General features: G+C 37.6%; 1 protein-coding gene across 2 annotated transcripts in view; it reads right to left on the reverse strand.

Annotated features, from left to right (window-relative positions):
- Positions 1–21889, reverse strand: part of aglb (amylo-alpha-1, 6-glucosidase, 4-alpha-glucanotransferase b) — a 41248-nt gene extending 19359 nt beyond the window's left edge. Inside the window, exons 1-13 of one of the 2 annotated variants that reach the window (XM_084103326.1) lie at positions 21801–21889; positions 20308–20414; positions 10562–10772; positions 10312–10481; positions 8815–9018; positions 7211–7392; positions 7000–7111; positions 6779–6905; positions 3797–3899; positions 3596–3693; positions 1879–2018; positions 1549–1736; positions 591–714 (exon numbers count right to left, since the gene is read on the reverse strand). In XM_084103326.1, coding sequence (XP_083959452.1) covers positions 591–714; positions 1549–1736; positions 1879–2018; positions 3596–3693; positions 3797–3899; positions 6779–6905; positions 7000–7111; positions 7211–7392; positions 8815–9018; positions 10312–10481; positions 10562–10772; positions 20308–20389 — 1741 coding nt within the window. In that variant the 5' untranslated portion in view covers positions 20390–20414; positions 21801–21889. Of the gene's footprint in view, positions 1–590; positions 715–1077; positions 1202–1548; positions 1737–1878; positions 2019–3595; positions 3694–3796; positions 3900–6778; positions 6906–6999; positions 7112–7210; positions 7393–8814; positions 9019–10311; positions 10482–10561; positions 10773–20307; positions 20415–21800 lie in introns of both variants that reach the window. The other variant, XM_084103325.1, reaches the window with a different exon arrangement.
- Between the last annotated feature and the right edge of the window lie 582 nt (positions 21890–22471).

Genomic DNA, 22471 nt, shown 5'->3' on the forward strand with positions numbered 1-22471 from the left:
TTATTATAGTGCTGTCAGTCGATTTAAAAATGAACTCGATTAATCACAATTTTTTTCTGTGATTAATCACGATTAATCGCAATTCAAAACACTTACATTTTTATAGGTTTATATTTAGTTTACATATTTTATAATGTAAGAATTTCACAGTTAATCTCCAAATTAATATAGAGACTGAATGAAGGTCAGTATCACTGATACTAATACAACTACTGATGTCTCGATGAAAATTATAAATATTTTAACGCGTTAAACTGGACAAAAATATATCACATGCGTTAACGCTGACAGACCTGACCTGACCTGTCCATTTTAAATTTTAAAGAATCTTTAAAGAAATGAATACGTAAAAATTAACCCCTGTGACATAAAAGTGCCAGTAGTTCAAAAACCAGTCCATATCCATCTAATATCTAAAATCTAAGGATATTCTGTGTGAAATACAACTCAAACTCTATCAACAGCAGCTGTGGTGTTTTAGCTCATTTTGAGGATGATTTACATCTGCTGTAAAATTGTATTTCACATGGCATTCACATTTATTTCTGAGTGTCACTGCAACTGCATTTCCCAATCTCTTTGCGTCTTACCTCGGATAAGGGAGGTAATGCCAAGCCTAGTCATAAAGACATTGTCCAGCTCTTCGCTGCCAGTAAAGAGCTCAGCCACCACATACAGATCAGGCCTGTGATGACGAGCGAAAGCTAACATATACTGCAGCCCACACAGCACACAGCAGCAGGGTTAGAAAACAGGATGGATGGACGAATGGATAGGTGTGTACGTAAACTAAGCAAGACAGACAATGTGTGAAGTGCATGACAATGAGTAGGAACATGCTCAGGTTACATGGTAAAGCATAAAGGATATAATGCAGGTGTATTAGTAATGAAGTATGGCATTAATATAGTATTATTTGTGTGCACATGAAATACATCAGATCAAATTAGGTTATGGAGAGAAAAAGTATGTTATTAACGGTAAGGTATTAATGTTTTGAGAAAGCAAAAAGGAGGGGAAAAAAAAAACACAAAGAGCAAATTGAGCATCAAACGTGTATTCTGCAGTCTGCAGTACCTCTGACGAGACTGGTTATCCCCAGCCGATTTACAAACAAATTGTCAAGCTGTTCACTTCCTGTAAAGAGTTCAGCTATCACATAAAGATTGGGCCTGACCACTCTGGCTGCAGCTAACATGGCCTATAGACACAACATACAAGATGCCACATTTAATAGTACACATGAAAAACCTGCAGTACAAACTCAGAAGGAATGAAACAACAAATTTCCAAAATTAGAATGAAAGAAAAGTGATAACATTCTTCAGATATAATCTAGGAATCTACAATGACATTGCAAAACATTCTGAATTCCTGTCTGTAGCATATGATGTCATTTGTATGCAGTAAATATATCACAATCTATGAATCTACAGTGACACTGCAAAACGTTCTGAGTTCCTGTCAGTAGCATATGGTGTCATTTGTATAAATATATCATGAAATATGCCTGCAGATCAAAAATAAAGTGGAAATCTGAGCACGTACCTCAGCCACATGAAGGGGTGTGGAGTGGCAGTTATCCAGACGCACACCGGAGAAATGTTTGGCTGTGATCTCTGTGTACTTCTTCATGTGAGCCCATAAGTATGGACAGTCTTCTGGCTTATCGCCATAGCGAAGTTTAACGCTGTCACCCCAGCAAACAAGCTCTCTTCTGAGGTAAACATTAGACCCTAACAGACAGATAAATCAACCATTAAAAACTGGCTGAACATTGTTTGAATGGCTTTGCTGGCCCAACCAGCACCAAACCAGCATGCAGGTATTTTCATTACCGTTCAGAAGAAACCAACATAAACACATATTTTGACTCACCTGCCTCTGCAAAGTTTCTGAGCGGGTCATCACCCATGACCCATCCATTATGGGCGAGCAGATGACAAGCCTCATTTGGATGCAGCATCAGCTGGTTTTCCTGCTCCATTGGCATGTCCTCAAATGGGTAGGTAAAATATCTGAATCATTAAAACAACAAAACAAGGATGAAAACTGTAAATCTGCCGTTCTCATCAGCGTATCACACAATAAAATGCCTTCTGAGGGGAAAAAATGTGTTATTTGGATAAGTTTTGTTTGAGGCCCTTGACTAGAATACATAAGCATTTTCACGGCACTCAGAATATTTTGTTTTATGCATATCTGGACATGCAATAGGCTATGTCAAAAGAAAGAAAAAAAATGTTTTATTCTAGCTTAATGCATTCTTTTTTTATCAACACTTGAATGTGGGTAAGTTTCATAAAAAAGCAAAATTTTGAGAAAAAGCTGAGAAAAACGCGTTTTCGTCAATGACTACATCCAGATCGGATTCAGAATGATGATCAAAACATTGATGGAGTAAATCGAGTTCATCAACACCCCTTATGCTTGCACAGTCCTATAGCTCGTCCTGGGTCGATATTTTATTCGGTAACGTTCGGCAGTTTGGATATGCTGTTTAATGTTGATGATCGCATTATTTTACATACGCTTTACATCTGTTTATCTATGCTATCGGTTATTTCTGCTTCTTTTTCGCCTGATTTGATCAGATTCAGTACTCTTTCAGAAGATGCTTAATAATAGCGCCCCCTACTGTATAACAGTGAAAACACAGAAAGCAAGAAATTTCCGTCAATGGCGGGGAAAGAGTTAATGGGTATAGCTACAGTAAGGTCTTCAGCTAGTCAACTTGAGATCCTTTCCATCTAAGCTGCTTTTATCTCGTAAGCCTATTAGTTCATGTTTTATGAGCAGTAGGATAATCTCTCTTTCCTTTTTATTTATGAGAAATAACCATATTTATCCACACAGTCACGCAGAGCCAAAGCACAACCAAAAAATGATTATGCAAAATGTAGGCAGTTTTGTTTTTAACTGCTAGTGTCAAAAGTAACAGTTGACCTTTAACGACTGCATAACCCAGAAAAAACATGTTTCATTCAGAATTAGCATATTTTTGTTAGCTGTGTTTATGTCTGTCAGATGATTTCTGTCAGGACCACTACCATCAAATACGATTGACAATTAGCATACAGTTTGGATTGGCGGTATGGTTCCGTTCTGGGCGAGAACTCCCTGCGCATCCATGCAGCCTAGCATGGATAAGAGCAGGGAGAGCAGCAATAACCCCCCTTGGGGTAAACAGAACAGAACCAACATGAAAGTTTGCAAATATATTTAATTCAAGATTTTAAAGTACAACATTATCTAGAATTTAATCTGATTCAAAGGGAAATCAGAATGCTAAATCCTGACTGAGAGAGGAGGAGCTGGGGATGGAGGAGGGTAATTAGCTCCTGAGAAACGCGGTAGCTGCTGATAATACTGAAGGAGCTTATATATGTATAGGGTGATCGGCGTCGTATTCCTATAGGTAGATGTGGATCAGCTGAGGGTCAGCTGATGCGAGCTTGACTAACGTGACCTGCCAGAACTAACGCTATGCTTGATTTCTTCCTAAGTGGGCAATTCTTGTCCAGAATAAGTTTCAAAGTAGACCAGACTTTCAGACTGCCACCAGTCTTGCTCTGTGAGATTTCTTGATATTTACCTAGTCACTAAAGGGTTTGTCCGAGTGACATGTCCAAGTAGAGGACCGTGGGTGGCGAGTCTTTCATAACAAACTGTTCCAACTATGCAGTTTAAAGCCTACAAGGGAGAAATGACGTAAATAAATCACACAGACAACAAAGATATAAACAGTAAGATAATCTCTGAATCATACACACACCTAAGGCTAACAGAAACCAACCTTCTCATGATGACTTTGCATTTCCTTATAGCATTCCACATTCAGTTCCTCAAGACTCTTCTTAAACCAATCACAGGACTCTTGAATGGATTTGGGACCGTTACTGTTGTTTTGATATGTACAGGGAAATAAAGTTTATTTGTTCACAAAGTGCAGTACACTGGCATAATAAGAAAAAAACAGATCTAATTCTAATGTAAAAATGAATTAAAACATATATATAGGCCTCTCTCTCTCTCTATATATCAGGGGTGCAAACACATGTATGGTCAAAAAAGAGAGAGGTAATCGAAGCCCTCGTCCCGCGGCAAATATCCAGATACTACATTGCCACCATCCCCAACCCACCCCTATAGGCACATACATAGAGTCAAATGAAATTTAGAAAAACTATCTTGCACTTCTTCTTCTTGCTTTACTGCTACTTCCTGAAAACAATTTCACCTGATGATTTGAATAGCTCTTTTTGTAAAGAATTAATAATTCTAGGATGATTGGGGTAATTGTGTAGGGTAGGCCTAGTGCATCTGCATAGAAACTAATAAACAAAATACAAATATAAATACAATAAAACACAAATACACGAGAAATAAAGCAGTGCTTTATGTTTTTCAGGTAAATTAACTGTATTAAGTATTAATACAGTTTATCTTTTGACAAAACGTGATTTTTCTCTTTCTCTTTTGTTGTTTGATTAACTTTGGTGACACAAACAGCTGCAGGTATATTGGGTGCTGTCCCTTTAAGACGAATGCACGTATCTAATACCGGTAATGACACGCATCCGTTTTATTTTGACTGCGTTTACGGGGAAACTCGTTGAGACGGACACTGGCTTATTTTTTCGTGCACATGTCTGTTCAAACACAAATAGATAAGAAAGAAAAGGGAATTCGGTGTTCACGAACTTCACGTGCTGTCTGCGACTGCGTGGCTCTGTGCGCCGACAGACCATCTACATTTGGATGTTAAACATAATATATATAGCCTGATACAGCAAAGACAACGTCGGCAGTATTGACGGCAAAATAGGCTACAGAATATTTCGTTCTGTAGGCCTATTGACAGGGGCAATATTTGAAAATCGATAATTAGGCCTATTTTTTAAATTACAATTATATATGCATTTGTCAAAACCGAGAGACTTTCAAGCATCAAAATGTAATTTATTAATATGTATTTGCGCCTTCTATTTTGTCTAAAAACTTCCAACACTCTTGCGTGTCGCGTGAAAAATAGGCGTCGGTTGCGGTTCTATTTCTAGCACGCGGTTTCGGCGCGGCTCGAGAAGTGTGTGTGTCACGCAGGCATTGTGCTCTAAACACAAGCTCTAACCAGTTAACATGAGAGCCGACATAAAAACGGACACTCCACGCCACGCAGAGAGAAATGTGATGCAGTGGCAGATCCAGAGTGAGAAAGAAACACTAGTGGTTCACGCTTGCGCACATACTGCTGGTTTGGCGCGCAGTGTTCTGATTCGCTTATTTCCTATTTACTTGTTGGTGGACGCAATCCATATATATATATATACAGTGAGGAAAATAAGTATTTGAACACCCTGCTATTTTGCAAGTTCTCCCACTTGGAAATCATGGAGGGGTCTGAAATTGTCATCGTAGGTGCATGTCCACTGTGAGAGACATAATCTAAAAAATAAAAAATCCAGAAATCACAATATATGATTTTTTAACTATTTAAAACTGAAACAGGACTGGGGCTCCATGCAAGAGCTCACCTCGTGGGGTCTCAATGATCCTAAGAAAGGTGAGAAATCAGCCCAGAACTACACGGGAGGAGCTGGTCAATGACCTGAAAAGAGCTGGGATCACCGTTTCCAAGGTTACTGTTGGTAATACACTAAGACGTCAGGGTTTGAAATCATGCATGGCACGGAAGGTTCCCCTGCTTAAACCAGCACATGTCAAGGCCCGTCTTAAGTTTGCCAATGACCATTTGGATGATCCAGAGGAGTCATGGGAGAAAGTCATGTGGTCAGATGAGACCAAAATAGAACTTTTTGGTCATAATTCCACTAAACGTGTTTGGAGGAAGAAGAATGATGAGTACCATCCCAAGAACACCATCCCTACTGTGAAGCATGGGGGTGGTAGCATCATGCTTTGGGGGTGTTTTTCTGCACATGGGACAGGGCGACTGCACTGTATTAAGGAGAGGATGACCGGGGCCATGTATTGCGAGATTTTGGGGAACAACCTCCTTCCCTCAGTTACAGCATTGAAGATGGGTCGAGGCTGGGTTTTCCAACATGACAATGACCCGAAGCACACAGCCAGGATAACCAAGGAGTGGCTCTGTAAGAAGCATATCAAGGTTCTGGCGTGGCCTAGCCAGTCTCCAGACCTAAACCCAATAGAGAATCTTTGGAGGGAGCTCAAACTCCGTGTTTCTCAGCGACAGCCCAGAAACCTGACTGATCTAGAGAAGATCTGTGTGGAGGAGTGGGCCAAAATCCCTCCTGCAGTGTGTGCAAACCTGGTGAAAAACTACAGGAAACGTTTGACCTCTGTAATTGCAAACAAAGGCTACTGTACCAAATATTAACATTGATTTTCTCAGGTGTTCAAATACTTATTTGCAGCTGTATCATACAAATAAATAGTTAAAAAATCATACATTGTGATTTCTGGATTTTTTTTTTTAGATTATGTCTCTCACAGTGGACATGCACCTACGATGACAATTTCAGACCCCTCCATGATTTCTAAGTGGGAGAACTTGCAAAATAGCAGGGTGTTCAAATACTTATTTCCTCACTGTATATATATATATATATATATATATATATTAGTATAAGTGACAGATATAAGTTATGTATAATCACAATAAAATGATCTTGGTTACCCTGACCTTTTCATTTGAGATCATTACAAATTTAACATAGATATTTGATAACAGAAAACACATACTCTATCCAAAAAAATAATCATTAAACAGAACTTGAACAGGAAGTGGACTCACGTGTGTCTGCCAAACATCTCCAGGGCCAGTTGCATGTCTACGGTGTTGCTGAGGCGTCCATACTGTGAATCCTGGATGACTTTTAATTTCGGCTTTCCCATCAGCTCGGGGCCCTCGGGTTTGTTACCTACAGACGCCAAATACATCCAACTTACCTCCGACCCTACAAAATACAAGTGACAGAGCATCCAAGAACACGCTAGCAGACTTCAAACGCTCACCCGCCTGAAGAACCTTCCTAAACTGCTCCACGGCTTTCTCAACGTTCACCTGCAGAAACTCCCATAGTTTCATCTGGGTGAAAACTTCCGTCCATAGAAGCCCTCGTAGGATCTGAAACATCAAACCAAACACCATCACTTGTTGGCCTGTCACCACAAACTTTAAAGGATTTTTGGCACATTAAAAAGCCGTGACAGCCTCCAGACTCACAGTAATGTGTTTCTCATTCTCAATAAGAGGTGGAAGGCCACTGTCACTGTATTTCCCATCAGCTACGGCACAGCTGAAGTGCCACAGGGCTCTATCCAGCACCCAGGCTGGCTTCAGATGAGGAGAGTTTACCAGGTTATAGCCACACTCTGGATGGAGTCTGATCCACTTACTGTTGGCAGCTAACCAAGGGAACAGTCATAAAATCATAGTCTTATAAATAAATAAAATAAAATCTGTTTTTCTAAGCTATAGAGAGAAGATATTATTTAAACTGCCGCATAGACTTTTTCATCATCACTATGACCTTTGGCTCATTTTACTTCAGTCAATTGGAGTGATTTCCTTTCAAAAACCAAACATATGGAAATACAATCTGCTGTACCTGTTAGTATAAGATTATATTACACATGCTGGGTCAAAAGTGTGAGGGAAATGAAAAGGTGGCATGCAAACATAGTTAATTGGTTGGAAAGTAAATGGTGAATAATTGTATGTGAGTTCCTGATAAGGATTGGTATGTTTGCACATAGTAAATGGCAAGTAAAATCAATTTCAAAATGCTCATTAAGTGTGATAAACTTCAGTCTGGTGTCTAAAAAGCTGCTCTGATTCCAAATTTACACTATCACAGCCGTTCTGTTTCTAAGCAAAGATGACAGCTGTGTTCAAAGGTTCAAAGAGCAGGAAACCGTTTCTGTGGCACTTGAAAAACATTCTCAAACTTTTCTGGAATAATTAATCTATGATTCAGTGAATAAACTCTGTTGTGTGCATAACAATAAAAACAATGACAGTTAGGATTTATACAACCGTTTTGGGCGATGCATCCATTTTACTTGCTAAATTAATTACTAAACTAGTCACATCATATTGTGTGAATATTGCTTGCTTTCCCTGCCAAAATTGTTGCTATAAAATATTTCAGAGTGTGAGTTGCAGGTTTATATAGTTTTTAACCCATATTTATTGAAAAAGTTGATTTAATGGCTTTAAAACAACTGCTGTAATTTTGTATCAGACTGTGAGTCTCTGACAGTAATTGAGCTGTTTATAGTCGGTAAATGTCGATGGCTCATAGTAAAAGCATGTTAACCACAGCAAAACAAGCAAAAGATCGAAAGGAAAAAGACCAAAAAATAAAACTTCTGGCATCCTGTAGAGCTACTTTTACACCCTGCTGGAGCACATTTTTACAGACTAACCAAAACAAAGCTAGTTGGCAAGAAACAGTTCTTAGTTTGACACCCAATTAAACTATATGGTGTTCATAAGACAGACATGAAAATTTGTTCCTATGATACACATGCAGCAGAGGGCAACATGAAACATTAGAATGTCACAAAGAACGAGGCAGCCAACATTAATCTTCCTACAGTGTGACTGAAAGGTCAAAAATCTTAAACATTTTGCCACAGATGTGACCAGCTTTCATCTACCCTCTGATTGCTGCAATTGATATATAAATAGCCTAACCACTTCTTTCTTAATCTGCTGTGTCATTCTTCAGAGGTGACATTGCCATTCCAATGAGATAAATAGCCAAAGATGCAGTACTGGAAGTTTCTCCAAACATTATTCACTATGTGCTAAAGACAAAGTACCTGTGTGGTTGTACACCACATCTGTGATGCAAATCACATTCCACTCTTTCTTGAGTTTCTCCGTCAGGTTGCCCACATCCATCCAGGTGTAGTTCTTTCCAGGTGGGGAGAAATCAGGGTTTAGCTCTAGCTGATCAGCTATGGAGTAGCATGACCGTGATAAGCCTAGTTTCTGCAGAGGCGTGAAGTGGATCATATTGTAACCTGAACATAAAAAAAAACGTGTTTTTATATGATTCCTAGGGTGTTTTGGCCGGTTGCTAGGGCGTTGATATGGTGTTCAGGGTGTTTGCTATGGTTACTTACTGGAATAAAAAAAGTCTACCCACAGATCTCTATTAGATTCTGGACTCCTATGGCTTTGGTCACTCCTACAATGTAAGTCTATGGGGGTTATTTTTCACCTGTTTTATCATCTTAATTTTTTTATTGTCTTATTTTAGTGATAATCTAGCATTTAAAAAAAAGAAAACACATTTTGCCAACAGTCTTCATGATTTGAGGTATCATTCATCAATAGCACAAATGGTGGGGAACAAGTTCCACACCAAAGTTTAATACTTAGAGTAAATGGTTTGTTCAAGTACTGAGACAACAGCTTGTTTTAACCAACACTAATTAAAAAAAATAACTGAGCCTGTCTGTGGCTGAAAAGGAAAATTAATATCAATTTCATTCTTAATCTTGTCAAATTGGAAAATACTTGTCCAGAATGTCCACAAAAATAGCTCACAAACATGCACATATGGCATGCATTCTAATCTAGGGGTGTAACAATATATTGTGTCACAATATATCACAATACAAAAATGCAACAAGATGTATCGTGGATAGTGACAATCTGTATTGTGTATAGTTCACCCAAAATGAAAGTTACTGTGTGACAAAAAATTCAAGTTTACATAGTTTTAGTGTCAGTATTACATTAAACTACTATATAATGTTGAATATAATGTATAATATTGCAATGGGGGAATATTTGTGGGTCCTGATCATACCAAATGTCTTATGTTTCCAGTAAAAAGTGGCCTACATTATTTTAAATATATCTAGTCGGCGACGTCAGAGTGCAAGCATATTCGTCTAAAATAATTCTGTATTTTCAGCTTCAGAATCGTGAATATTTTTATTCTGGTGTCACCATTGTCCTGTGCATTGGGTTACCAGCACCAAGTACAAGCCTATTCATTTACACCCCAAGTGTAATACCAAATTTTGTATCGCAATAATATCGTATTGTGAGTTCAGTATTGTGATATGTATCGAATCGTGACATAAGGAGGGTATTGTTACACCCCTACTTTTTGATGATTCTGATAAAGTGCAATAACCCATAGATTGCCGCAATCAGTGTGGAGCAAAAATAACCTTTTTTATACACATTAGCACATATTTTTCTATATGAGTGGGTGATATGGTCTTTTGCTGAAGTCACAAGTACTACAGCAATACCAAACTCTGTACCAATACCAACAGACACTGATAAATGATTCATACCAGTTTCCTTGGCCACTCTTAATCTGTCTAGCCATTCATCCAGAGGGCCCAGACATTTTGCCAGGTAAGTCTGAACTGTAATGCAATCCAGAGGCAGGATCTTCCTCTCATGGCCGACGCGCAACACTGGATCCACAACAATGTAGCCTCCTCCGGTTCGTTCCTCATTCCTGTATACACAATATGGTAACATCTTTCTTTTTTATGGTACCAATTAGAAACTGCCACAATTCCAAGAATTCTCACTCACCCACACCCAAAGTAATACTGATAAGACCCTGCTATCTCCAGGTCCAGTTTGCAGTACTTGTCTGAGTCATCCTCTCTGCCACTGGGGTTCACCCACTCCAGTTGACGGAAACTGGAGCCAACGAACCTCTTGCCATGTGCTGGGTAATCCGTGTGAACATGCACACTCTTGCCCTGTAGGTTCGGGCCCAGGCGGAACTGAAGCTCAAAGCCTAAGTGAAATTAAATGTGAGAAAACAGCAGGGTAATATCCAATAACCCCTCAAAGAAGATCCTTGAATCATAAATTATTGTTCAGAGCAATGAAACAATACATATCAGATACTGTCATTTATGTTTTAGAACAAAACATGAAAATCCCTTCAAGTAGACTTCAAGAAGATCTTATTTTCCTCATAAATCTTTGATTTAATTCTCCTTGAAGCCACTGGTTGTTTATTCATATATTGTTTTGGTGCGCAATTTGATAAACTTAGCTGTTGCATTAGAGATATACAGTTCAGAAAACTTTCCCGTTCGCCTTGAGCTAAAAGGCGAGAATGTCTGTTTGTCAGTATGTTAAAATTTCATTAGACTATTTAAAATTATATATTTTTTAATAAATTATATTTGGAATATTTTATCTACAATTTACAGAATATGCTCCTTTTTGTGTTTAAAAAACAAAGCTGACCACTGATTTATACAACAGTATATAAACAATTAGATTAAAAAGTTTGTCGAGACAAACTTTAAGTTGGCTTGAGAAAGCCGGACCAGAGAGTTTGAAGAAGTTTCTTGCCAGAAAGCTTGAAGAAGTTGGTGAAAACTTTTTCTTCGTCGAAGCAAGAGACCAGGAGACGTTGGGGATCACGTTCAAACAAAGTTATTCTTTATTGAGGACTTCGCGTTGACGCGGCTGCAGTTCTTCCCAAATCAGTCTGACTAATGTAACTTTACATGGTTTCTTTATAGGCATTTCAGTGGGCTGTCCCTTAAGGTTCTGAACTTACACACAGCCTTTAGGGATGACTACTGCTAAAGACAATAGAGGCAATTACCCCCAACTGAGCTCCCCAAATGGTATAAACACAAATGGTCACGAGAACTAAGACTAGTAACATTCACACACAGTTCAACTCTTAGCTGGAAGATCAAAGGCTAACAAAACCCCTGACTATTACAATGTTTAGACAGCTGACTTAAAGCTAACTTCTGATCAGTAAATTGATGCCATCATGTTCACCTTGAATGCCCAATACAGTGTAATTCACCTTAGTTTTTCATGTGATGTTATGTAAGGAAGTAAGATCAGCAGATCTTAAACATATTCTTAAATTTGGATCCTTCAGTCCCCCGTTTGAGAGTTCTTAAAAACTCTCACAAAATACAAATTTAAACACATAAAGTTAATTCTTGTAACTGGTGTAAGTTACAGGCACATCGCATATGTTCATTCTTGTAACTTGTGTAAGTTACAGGCACATATAACTTGCTCTGTGTTGTTCATCTGTAATTGCATGTTGACACAGAAACAAACATGCACTTAGGGTCCGTGAAATCTTACGGGTGTGCTGGACGTGAGTCATTTGCTGGTTGACACACTTGATACTAACAGGTTTCCGAACCATGAAAAGTTATCTTCAGTCATATTAACCAGGTGCAGCACTCAGATAATGGTGCAGGCTTGTAGTCTTGATCATATCGATGGATGACTGAAGGTTTTGTATTTCTGCGTTGTGTATTTTTTTTTTTTTTTTTTTCTTTTGTGATTGGCTCGTTCAGCAGTGGGTGTAGTTGTCTTCTTGAGGTTGTGGCTTCATATGCAGGTGAGACGTCGTTGCATATGGATTTTTTTGGAACAGCCATCAAGTGTTTATCTGCACAGAGGAAGAAAGAAAACAAAAGACGACAGAGCAGTATTTGTCCCAACACTAGGGTTGTAGCAGTATTTGTTTAAACACTAGGGTTGTAGCAGTATTTGTTTAAACACTAGGGTTGTAGCAGTATTTGTTTAAACACTAGGGTTGTAGCATCTGCTGCGGTTGTTTCATTCTTTCCTTATTTCTTAATTGATTTGACACCTATGGACCAGTGAGGTAAGGATGGACTAAATGGGGAAAGGCCTATGAGGTTGTCTTCACCCTGGATTGGCCCCCGAACGCCTGTTGCGTCAGTTCTTTCCAGGGCCCTCACTGAACCGTGTCCTATTCTGTCCCTGTGTTGTGTACACACTGTACAGTGTGTGAGAAAATTGGCACATTTTCATTCTCCAGTGAAACATCAGTCTTAATAGACATCATATAGAGCATGGAGGTCTGATTGTAATATTCTATGGCATAACATTTAAGGCTGTGAGTTTTCTGAATGTCCCCCAAACAAAGGCTGTGACAGTCACTTTCCTTTTGTTCTATTAAACAAAAATAAGTCTTTCATCTTTGTTGTGAGTTACTGGGGAAATTAAGCACTCACAGCCTAAATGGTTAACATCTTATCAAGTTGCCCCACGAGTTTAATGAGGAGGGGAGAGGCTGCTTTAAAGTAGCAAACAAATGTAGTAAGAGCTGCATAACATTGTTAACTTGTCTTAAGTTATTTTTGTTTTTTCTACATTCTTTTCCAAAATGTCCGTGCTTGCCACAGTAAGAACAACTGGCTTCTCTAGGACTTTTGCGTTTCTTTGGCTTCTCTGAGTTGACCTTAATGGATGCTGCTGCAATTCTTACTCTCTCTTTGACATCAGAATCTCTTTCCCAAATCGCCAAACTTTCTAGGTTACTTCTGAGAGTTCTTTTAGCCCACGTAATATCTAGGAATGGCAAGGCTGTTCTGTACTCAGCTACAAGACCATCTGCCCAAATTCGGATTAGAGCTCCTTTGTCAGCTAACACACTTTCGGAATCATCCACTATTCCACTGTACGTTACCGCTACCTGACAGAACCTCTCAGTATATTCACTCACAGTTTCTTCTTTCTCTTGTACACAGCTAGTAACTCTCGACCAATCGATTTTGGGTCCTAAGATATTCTTTAGGATTTTCAAAACACCTTCTCTCAAATCGCCTTTACTGACATGTTGCAGTTCAGAAGTAACAGCAGACTCAAAATTGTTGAATTCAGATTCAGTTAGAATTTGTGACATCAGCTGTGTGACTTCCGGCAACGACATGTCGTAAAGATGCATTTTGCTGAACAATGCTCTTCTAAATTCAGAAAAATTTGTACGTGCTGAGGGTAAACTCTGGGAGAGTTTATCTATATCCTTAGGACCTAAAGATGTTTTGGCAACCGTTTGTATTTGGACAACAGAAGAGTTCGGAGTAACACTTTCAGTTCCCTGAGATCTTCTCCTAGCCCCACAAACCTGCACTGAATCTACAGGCTGATCAGTTGCTGATTGGATGGCTACATTTGTTTCAACGAAAGCTTTTAAGTCAGGATAATTGTTATCAGGCTGACTAACTTCTTCCACATCAGTTTTTTCTGCATCTTTGTTGCGGTTTACTTTCTTAGTCAACGAAGATATTCTAGCACGGAGCTCTTTGATCTGTTTCTCTAGCTCAGAGTTGCGCTTAGACTGTTCTGTAGCTAGGGTTAAACCGAATTCTCTGTGACAGAAGATAATGCCTTTGACACTGTTCTTGCGAATACTTTCTCCTAGTACCTTCTTACAATCTTCGATTGACCAAACTCTGCCTGGATCAATGCTAAATTTCTTTGTTAAATTCAATCTGACTTTCTCAGTCACGATTGAGTCCATGTGCTCTGATAACAAAGACTTGAATTCACTATCTGTCCAAAAAGGTGTAATCTGTCTAGTACTTTTCCTAAACATTTTGTGAATTTCTGTTACCACAAACAAAACACTAAAAAACTTCTCTCTAGTGTCTACACAGAGGGTACACTTGTTAACACATCAGCTATTGTTAACCTTCCTTGCCCAGAGCAAAGGATAACACAAATTACTAGCACTTTACGCTAAAATCTTCCCTGCCTACAAGAACAGAGGATCAACAGAAATAACTAGCACATAAAGCTAATTCTTCTCTGCCTGAAGCAAAGGATAAACCAAAATATTAGCACTAATGCTAACCGTCCCTGATAAAGCAGAGGATAAATCTTCACTAACTTTACAGAGGATAAACCTTCTCTAGCAATGTAGAGGATAATGCAATTTCATCTCAAAAAAAAACTTTTTAGAGGATAAACTTAGTTAACAAAACCCTGCAGCTGTCTGTTAACTACTTCTCTGAACGGCGCAGAGGATTTCAAACTTGTACTGGTCTTTAAAGGTTCTTTTGAATAGAGTAGCACTCACCAACCCTTGGTTGTAAAAGAAGATTCAGACTGGAAATCTTTGTTCAGCTGGAAGTTTCGCTCTGCATTCCAAAAGATGTAGTCTGGAAAGCAGATCTTTGTTTGAGCTTGAAGTTTTCAATCTGGAGGAAGCTGGAAAGATTCAGTCTGGCAGTCTTTGTTTAGCTAGAGGTTTCGCTCTGGATTCCAAAAGATGCAGTCTGGAAAGCAGATCTTTTGTTGAGCTTGCTGTTTCAATCTGGATTCAGGTGAAGGAGCTGGAACTCTATCCGGGTCACGGCACCAAATTGGTGAAAACTTTTTCTTCGTCGAAGCAAGAGACCAGGAGACGTTGGGGATCACGTTCAAACAAAGTTATTCTTTATTGAGGACTTCGCGTTGACGCGGCTGCAGTTCTTCCCAAATCAGTCTGACTAATGTAACTTTACATGGTTTCTTTATAGGCATTTCAGTGGGCTGTCCCTTAAGGTTCTGAACTTACACACAGCCTTTAGGGATGACTACTGCTAAAGACAATAGAGGCAATTACCCCCAACTGAGCTCCCCAAATGGTATAAACACAAATGGTCACGAGAACTAAGACTAGTAACATTCACACACAGTTCAACTCTTAGCTGGAAGATCAAAGGCTAACAAAACCCCTGACTATTACAATGTTTAGACAGCTGACTTAAAGCTAACTTCTGATCAGTAAATTGATGCCATCATGTTCACCTTGAATGCCCAATACAGTGTAATTCACCTTAGTTTTTCATGTGATGTTATGTAAGGAAGTAAGATCAGCAGATCTTAAACATATTCTTAAATTTGGATCCTTCAGTTTTAAAAGCTTGAAGTTTGAAGGTTTTTAGTTTGAAATAGTTTAAGTTTTAGTTTTGTAGTTTTAAAAGTTTGATGATGGGCAAAGAGCCTCCTGTGCCCTTGCTCTTGCCTCCTCCGGCTGAGAAAGTGGAGCATTTTTAAAATTTTGCAGATGTGGGTCCCAGGAAAATACACTTATGCCCATATTTAAAAGACAGAGTGTAATTTTTTATTACATATGTAATCCCTTCCTCAAATTCAGCCACTTCTCCACCAGTCGAATCTTTTTTGATGATATCTGTGTTTAGCATTTTAGTATCTCTCGGTTTTTGTAGTCTTGTATCGCATATTTAACTTGAGCAAAATCATCTGTTTAAGCATTGCATTAATTCAGTTTCTGTATTCGTCTATATCACATAATGTAGGACTATTGTTTTTTCATTACAGTACAGACAACTTTTTAAAAAATATATATTTATAGTCAAATACTTTGAGATAAATTGTCTAATTTAATATTAGTTCTGTTTCAATTAAATATTTTGTGTTAAATCTAGAATTTAGTTGATTTTACATCCTTCCACTGAAGTATCTGTTAAACTAATAGCTTAAATAACTGCTGGGATTGTTTCTTGTTTGACTGTGATAGTTGATGTCCAACTGATATTGTTATACAAAACATTAACAAGAAGAACTAACATTCGTTGAGTACAGTAAGTGTTTTTAACGATATTAAAGCAAACTTCGGTTTCTACAATAAACATCCCCATAGGTTTGGATTTTTGCGAGACACACCAGTTATCGGCGAGTTTCATAACCTTGTTGAGAACACACTGCAAAGTCTACGAGCTGACGTAAGTGAGGCGCTGCTTCTGTGTGGAAACTCGTGTGTCGCTGTGTTCAGAGATCGCTCAGGGAGGTTTGGCTATATTTTGATTCGCATAGCAGAACACCAGATGGCATACCAACAGATGAAGACACAGGTACTGCTGTAATGTTGACATTTTTCCAGTTGGAAGACATGATAGAGAGACTTCTTATATTGTTTCAAGGGTGTTTCTTACTGACTGATCGGGAACAATTTAATCTACTGCTTGTGCCATTCATAAACATTACACCTGAAATGTGCCAAAGCAATGAAGTGTCCCATGAGTGTCTTGCTCTTAATAATTTAGAGCCATTTCATCCACCCATCTCTTCTGATAACACTATTCTCAACAATGACCAGAGTAGACCTACTGTAGTTTCACAAGAGTGTGTTCAAGCCAGAGATCCAATTCAATACAACAATGTAGCAGCATCAAGTGATCATATTTTTGATGAACAGAACCACACAGTTGATCAAGATACAATGGTTACAACTAACACCACTGATAATTTAGAAACAGGTACAAATGTCCCTTTCAGTGGAATTTCTCATGACACATTCTCGCATGGTCAATTTAGCCAAAAGGCTCAAAATATGCAGGGTACACCTACTGGCTTAAAGCAAGTGAAAAAACTGGACAAGTCTCAAAGACAAAGGGCTTTCTGTTAAAAAAAAAGGCACACAAAAACAGCGCAAAAACAGGATGACAACAAAAGCAAACAGATAAAAAGTTATAGGCATCACTATTGTTCTCTTGAATACTTATTAAGTTGGCTTGAGAGAGCCAATTGATATTGTCCTTAGGGACTGTTCGTTATTTATTTAAGGGGCCACCGGAGGAGTTTTGAGATCTGTTGTCAAAAAAGACATGACCCTCCCTTCGCCAGCAATTATTTTTTCTATGACCCTCCAAAATAATTGTGAAAAAAGGCATGACCCTCCCCGATAATTTATTGATTAGCCTAATTCTGTACTAGTTTGCGCTTGGCAAAGATGTTCAGATAGCCATTGTTTGTTTGTTTTTTAAACCATAAACTCTTGCTTTCTCATCTTACTAGGGCTTTAACGATAGACCAAACCTACGATTCGGTTCGTATCACGATTTTTTATTTTAGATTTGAAAAAAATCATGTTTTCGGTGCTGATGCGGTGTGACTCGTTCAACATGTGGATGGCGCTGCCAACAAAGCATCTAAAAGCTGTCACAAAGAACCGGCAAAAGTAATGATTATTAATATGTCAATTATAGCAAGGAGACATTTTAATTGTTTGTTAATAAACAAGTGTTTTCTGTGTCTACTGCAAAGATGAAGTTGACGATGCGTCGCGATCATCGCAGAACGCGCCAGAGAGAAATGCACATTTCATAAGGAGAAAGCAGTCTGTTTTCTTTCGTTATGAATTGTTCTGTTTAAAAGTAGACATTTCAGGCTTTCTATATATTTCTCAGGTCTGTGAGGCAAGTAGCATAGCCTATCTTACGCCGAGTTTCGGTTCATTTATGAGACAAGATCCAGTTCACTCGCCCGCGCCTCCGTGTCATGATTATCTATTTTCTACTATATTTAGACTACTTCTTATTTATTAAATCCAGATGAAAGATTGATTAAAATTAAGATAAAATTAATAAAAAAACGAAATTCACTTTAAAGAAAGGCTTTGTGCTTTCTGTTTGAGGGTTCTGTGAAATTTTTAAAGTTCCTTCAGAGCAGTCGTGTCCGTAATGGAGAACTGTCATGCCCGTAACATTGTTTTTTTTTTTTTTTTTTTTTTTTTTTTTTTTTTTACATAAATGCCAACACGAAAAATAAAATAAAAATAATATAATATTTTATGTTCTGTGGAGGCCGATCTTTATTCATCCGGTGGGTATATATCTTTTGGCTTGCACAGTGTAATTTATAGAATTACTAAAAAATATTTTGCCACCTAAAAGTTAAAGATTTTTTGTGTCACGTCACATGTGTATTTCCCTCATATTAAATATAAAACTCAAGTGTAGACTGATATTTTTCTAATGTCTTGACTCCTTTCAGACGTTTCAAAATATTGGTATTAAATGCATTTTCTGAGAATTTTTATTTTAAGTTTTGACTGCAAATGTCACGTCCATAACACTGGAATCGCCCAATTTTAACGAATTTATCCTCAACTAGTTTTTGTGGTGTAGGTCTATGTATTTTATGTTAACTTAAATAATACTAATAGTAATTTAAAGATGTGGTAGCCCTATATCTTACACATTGTGGAAACAAAATAAGAATGGAAACTAAAATATGCAAGTATCGCCCTACAGCGCACATTCTATCAGCTGCAGTTCTGGCGCCTCAGTCCCAACTGTAATACTCGACGTACATTCACATCACATGTTAATGCAGCGGTAGAGTTACACTCAAAGGACACTGTGCACTTAACAAAAGTTCATTATTTGCCTGTGCTTTAAAGCTTTGCCGGGTAAACATTTCTTTGGCATTCTGTTCTAACATGATGCACTTTTTCTAAGCGCGAACTGAACTAGTGCGCACGCACTGTCAAACAGCGCCAAACTGGATTTTTGTTGGGTCAGACCCATCTGATATCGAAGGGGGGCTGATAACGCAAGATCAACATGGAGCTAAATGGAAAAAAATAGCACCAAACAAGCCACTTTGAAATGTTGCTGTTTTCATGAATATAAAAGTTGGGTGACCCTCCCCCTAGACTAAAAAAAGTTGGATGACCCTCCCCTCAACAAAGAATAAAAAGACATGACCCTCCCCTATTTTCCTCCGGTGGCCCCTTCCATAAATACCGAACGGTCCCTTAAACGTATTATTAGTATGCAAGAGAACACTAGTGATGCCTTGCCTTTGGCAAGCACCACTAATAAAAATAAAAATAATAACAATAATCTTAAGTACAATATCAGTAAGTTGGCTTTACCAAGCCAATTTAATAAAAGATACAGTAAAAATTGTCTAATCTTTAATCTTACATTTATATTTTAGGGTGATATTGCGATTTTTTATCACTAAACAGCATGCTTGTAAAATCGAATTAAGAAAACAGTTCACATAATTATTTGGAAGATTGCTAAATTTGATCTGAAAAGGCCTGTTTTAATCCATATTTATTGAAAATGGTAATATCATTTAATTGTTTTTAAAAGACTTGCTGTAGAACCTTTATGTTGTAGACCAAATAGACTAAGATTTTATTTTACTCGTAAAAATTCAAGCTATTTTACAAACCCATAAGAAATTCCAGAGGAAACCCATGGTTCAAAAATGATAATGTTACAGTATAAAGATTTTCAGGGTTATGGTTGCATAATAGTAGGCTACTGCTTCATAGTATGTGCAGTATGTAGTAAGCAGTTTGATTCTATTAGTAGTATTCTATTCTGTAATCAGCGACAATCTAACCGTTGCATAGTAAACTATATTTACATTATCTACACTGCAAAACATATGAGCACCACAGCAAACAGGATAGAACACCAGCACATTCCTCCGCTATATATAGCGGACAGATTTTTGAATGTGATATTCGGTGGTCATGGACCACGAGTAATGCATAAATCTATCCAAAGCTCCTTGGGTTCCAAAGTCTTGAGTTGCAGAGAGTAATAAAGTAAGACTAATAAAAGGGATAGAATAATTTATGCATCAATAACAGCATTAAAAATTATAAATGATACAAAACAATCTATAAAATATTAAAATAAACATCATGATAGCACAACTGATGATGACGTCAATTAAAATATTTGCATTTGCAATGCACAATTTTTGAGAAGACCTACCTTGCTCCAAGCGAAATAGAGTGCGCTCCAGTCTCTCCATGTCATTCAGGAGAAGCACTCGGGTCTGTTGACCACGGAACATGTTGGCGGTGCTTTTTTAGGATGCCCTTTAAACACAGGAGAGGTAACCTCTGAATTTGCAAGAGTGTGGGCTATCATACGATAACAACGATCAACATGTGAACAATCTGTTGCAATCGATAGGCAAGTGGGGGATTTGTAAATGCTTGCCAGTTTCTCAACAATGCCTGAATAAAAAAATCTGACCTAGTGACCTAACCTGAAACAACAGCATATGGACACAATGATGACATAGATAGATAGATAGATAGATAGATAGATAGATAGATAGATAGATAGATAGATAGATAGATAGATAGATAGATAGATAGATAGATAGATAGAAAGATAGATAGATAGATAGATAGATAGATAGATAGATAGATAGATAGATAGATAGATAGATAGATAAAAAATAGTCAGATGACAGATAGATAGATAGATAGATAGATAGATAGATAGATAGATAGATAGATAGATAGATAGAAATAGTCAGATGATAGATAGATAGATGGATAGATAGATAGATAGATAGATAGATAGATAGATAGATAGATAGATAGATAAAATAGATAGATAGATAGATAGATAGATAGATAGATAGAAATAGTCAGATGATAGATAGATAGATGGATAGATAGATAGATAGATAGATAGATAGATAGATAGATAGATAGATAGATAGATAAAAAATAGTCAGATGACAGATAGATAGATAGATAGATAGATAGATAGATAGATAGATAGATAGAAATAGTCAGATGATAGATAGATAGATGGATAGATAGATAGATAGATAGATAGATAGATAGATAGATAGATAGATAGATAGATAGATAGATAAAATAGATAGATAGATAGATAGATAGATAGATAGATAGATAGATAGATAGATAGATAGAAATAGTCAGATGATAGATAGATAGATGGATAGATAGATAGATAGATAAAATAGATAGATAGATAGATAGATAGATAGAAAGTCAGATAGATAGATAGATAGATAGATAGATAGAAAGTCAGATAGATAGATAGATAGATAGATAGATAGATAGATAGATAGATAGATCAGCAAATATATACTATACTTTTTTTTACAATGTTGCATAAATACAGACATGCATAGTATAAAATAAATAAAAGATGAAAGAATTAGGCCCTATTTGTTGATCACTTTATATCGCACAAATTTGGAAAACTTTAAGAGATACATACAAGCGCTGTTACATTTCATAAACATTAAATCCACCTTAATAATGTATTTACATGTAAGATACGCTGAGAGAAATATTAAAACACCCAAAAATGTTTTAGTTATCTTGACACATGAGGCCTTTTATTTTTCCCATTTGATAGCAGCATGCATTTCATGCATTAAGTAAATATTAAAATGAGGAGCCATAATTGAAATGAACTAGTAAAAGTTTAATTACCAGCAACATCCGACAGACTCCTGGAGTGTCACCCAGTGTTAGTCAAGCAGACCTTATGCATCTAATAAGGTCATGCATCTGAGGTGACATGACCTTTCAGTGACCCTAAATATAGCCAGCACCTTTAGTTACATCTCACTGGTTACATCAGGCAAAGCGTGTGCAGTACATGCGTTGTCCATGCAGCACGTAGGTGTGATAACATTTGATGAACTATTGCAATTCCTCCAGTAACAACATTTTTTATTAATTATGTATATTTTATAGTGAATTATTTATTATCATTTATTATTACGAGCACGAGCTGACAACAGCCTAAATATTAATTCGACTTGGATTACCTGAGCTTGAGGCGGCAGGCCCAAAGCCTCAGGTAACGTTAATCATGGCCATGCTCGTGTGATTTTGCCAAATTCAAATTACTACTAGCTGCTACTTGGCTTGCGTTCAGGAAAAAAACAGATGCTCCGACCTTTAAAGGTCCTCGCTTGGGAATGGGAACACATCTATCGTTTGTCATTCATTTTTTAGCCTCACCCACATGTCTTTGATAGAATTTTTGAGCACGGCATTCAACCAATCAAACGATTCCTAGCAAAAAGACCGCCCATACCACAGCGCGTGCGCTTACACACACGACGCCAGTGTTGCCAGATTGGGCGGGTTCCCGC

This window comes from Abramis brama (genome assembly GCF_963993115.1).
Source record: "Abramis brama genome assembly, chromosome: 24".
Lineage (NCBI taxonomy): Eukaryota > Metazoa > Chordata > Actinopteri > Cypriniformes > Leuciscidae > Abramis > Abramis brama.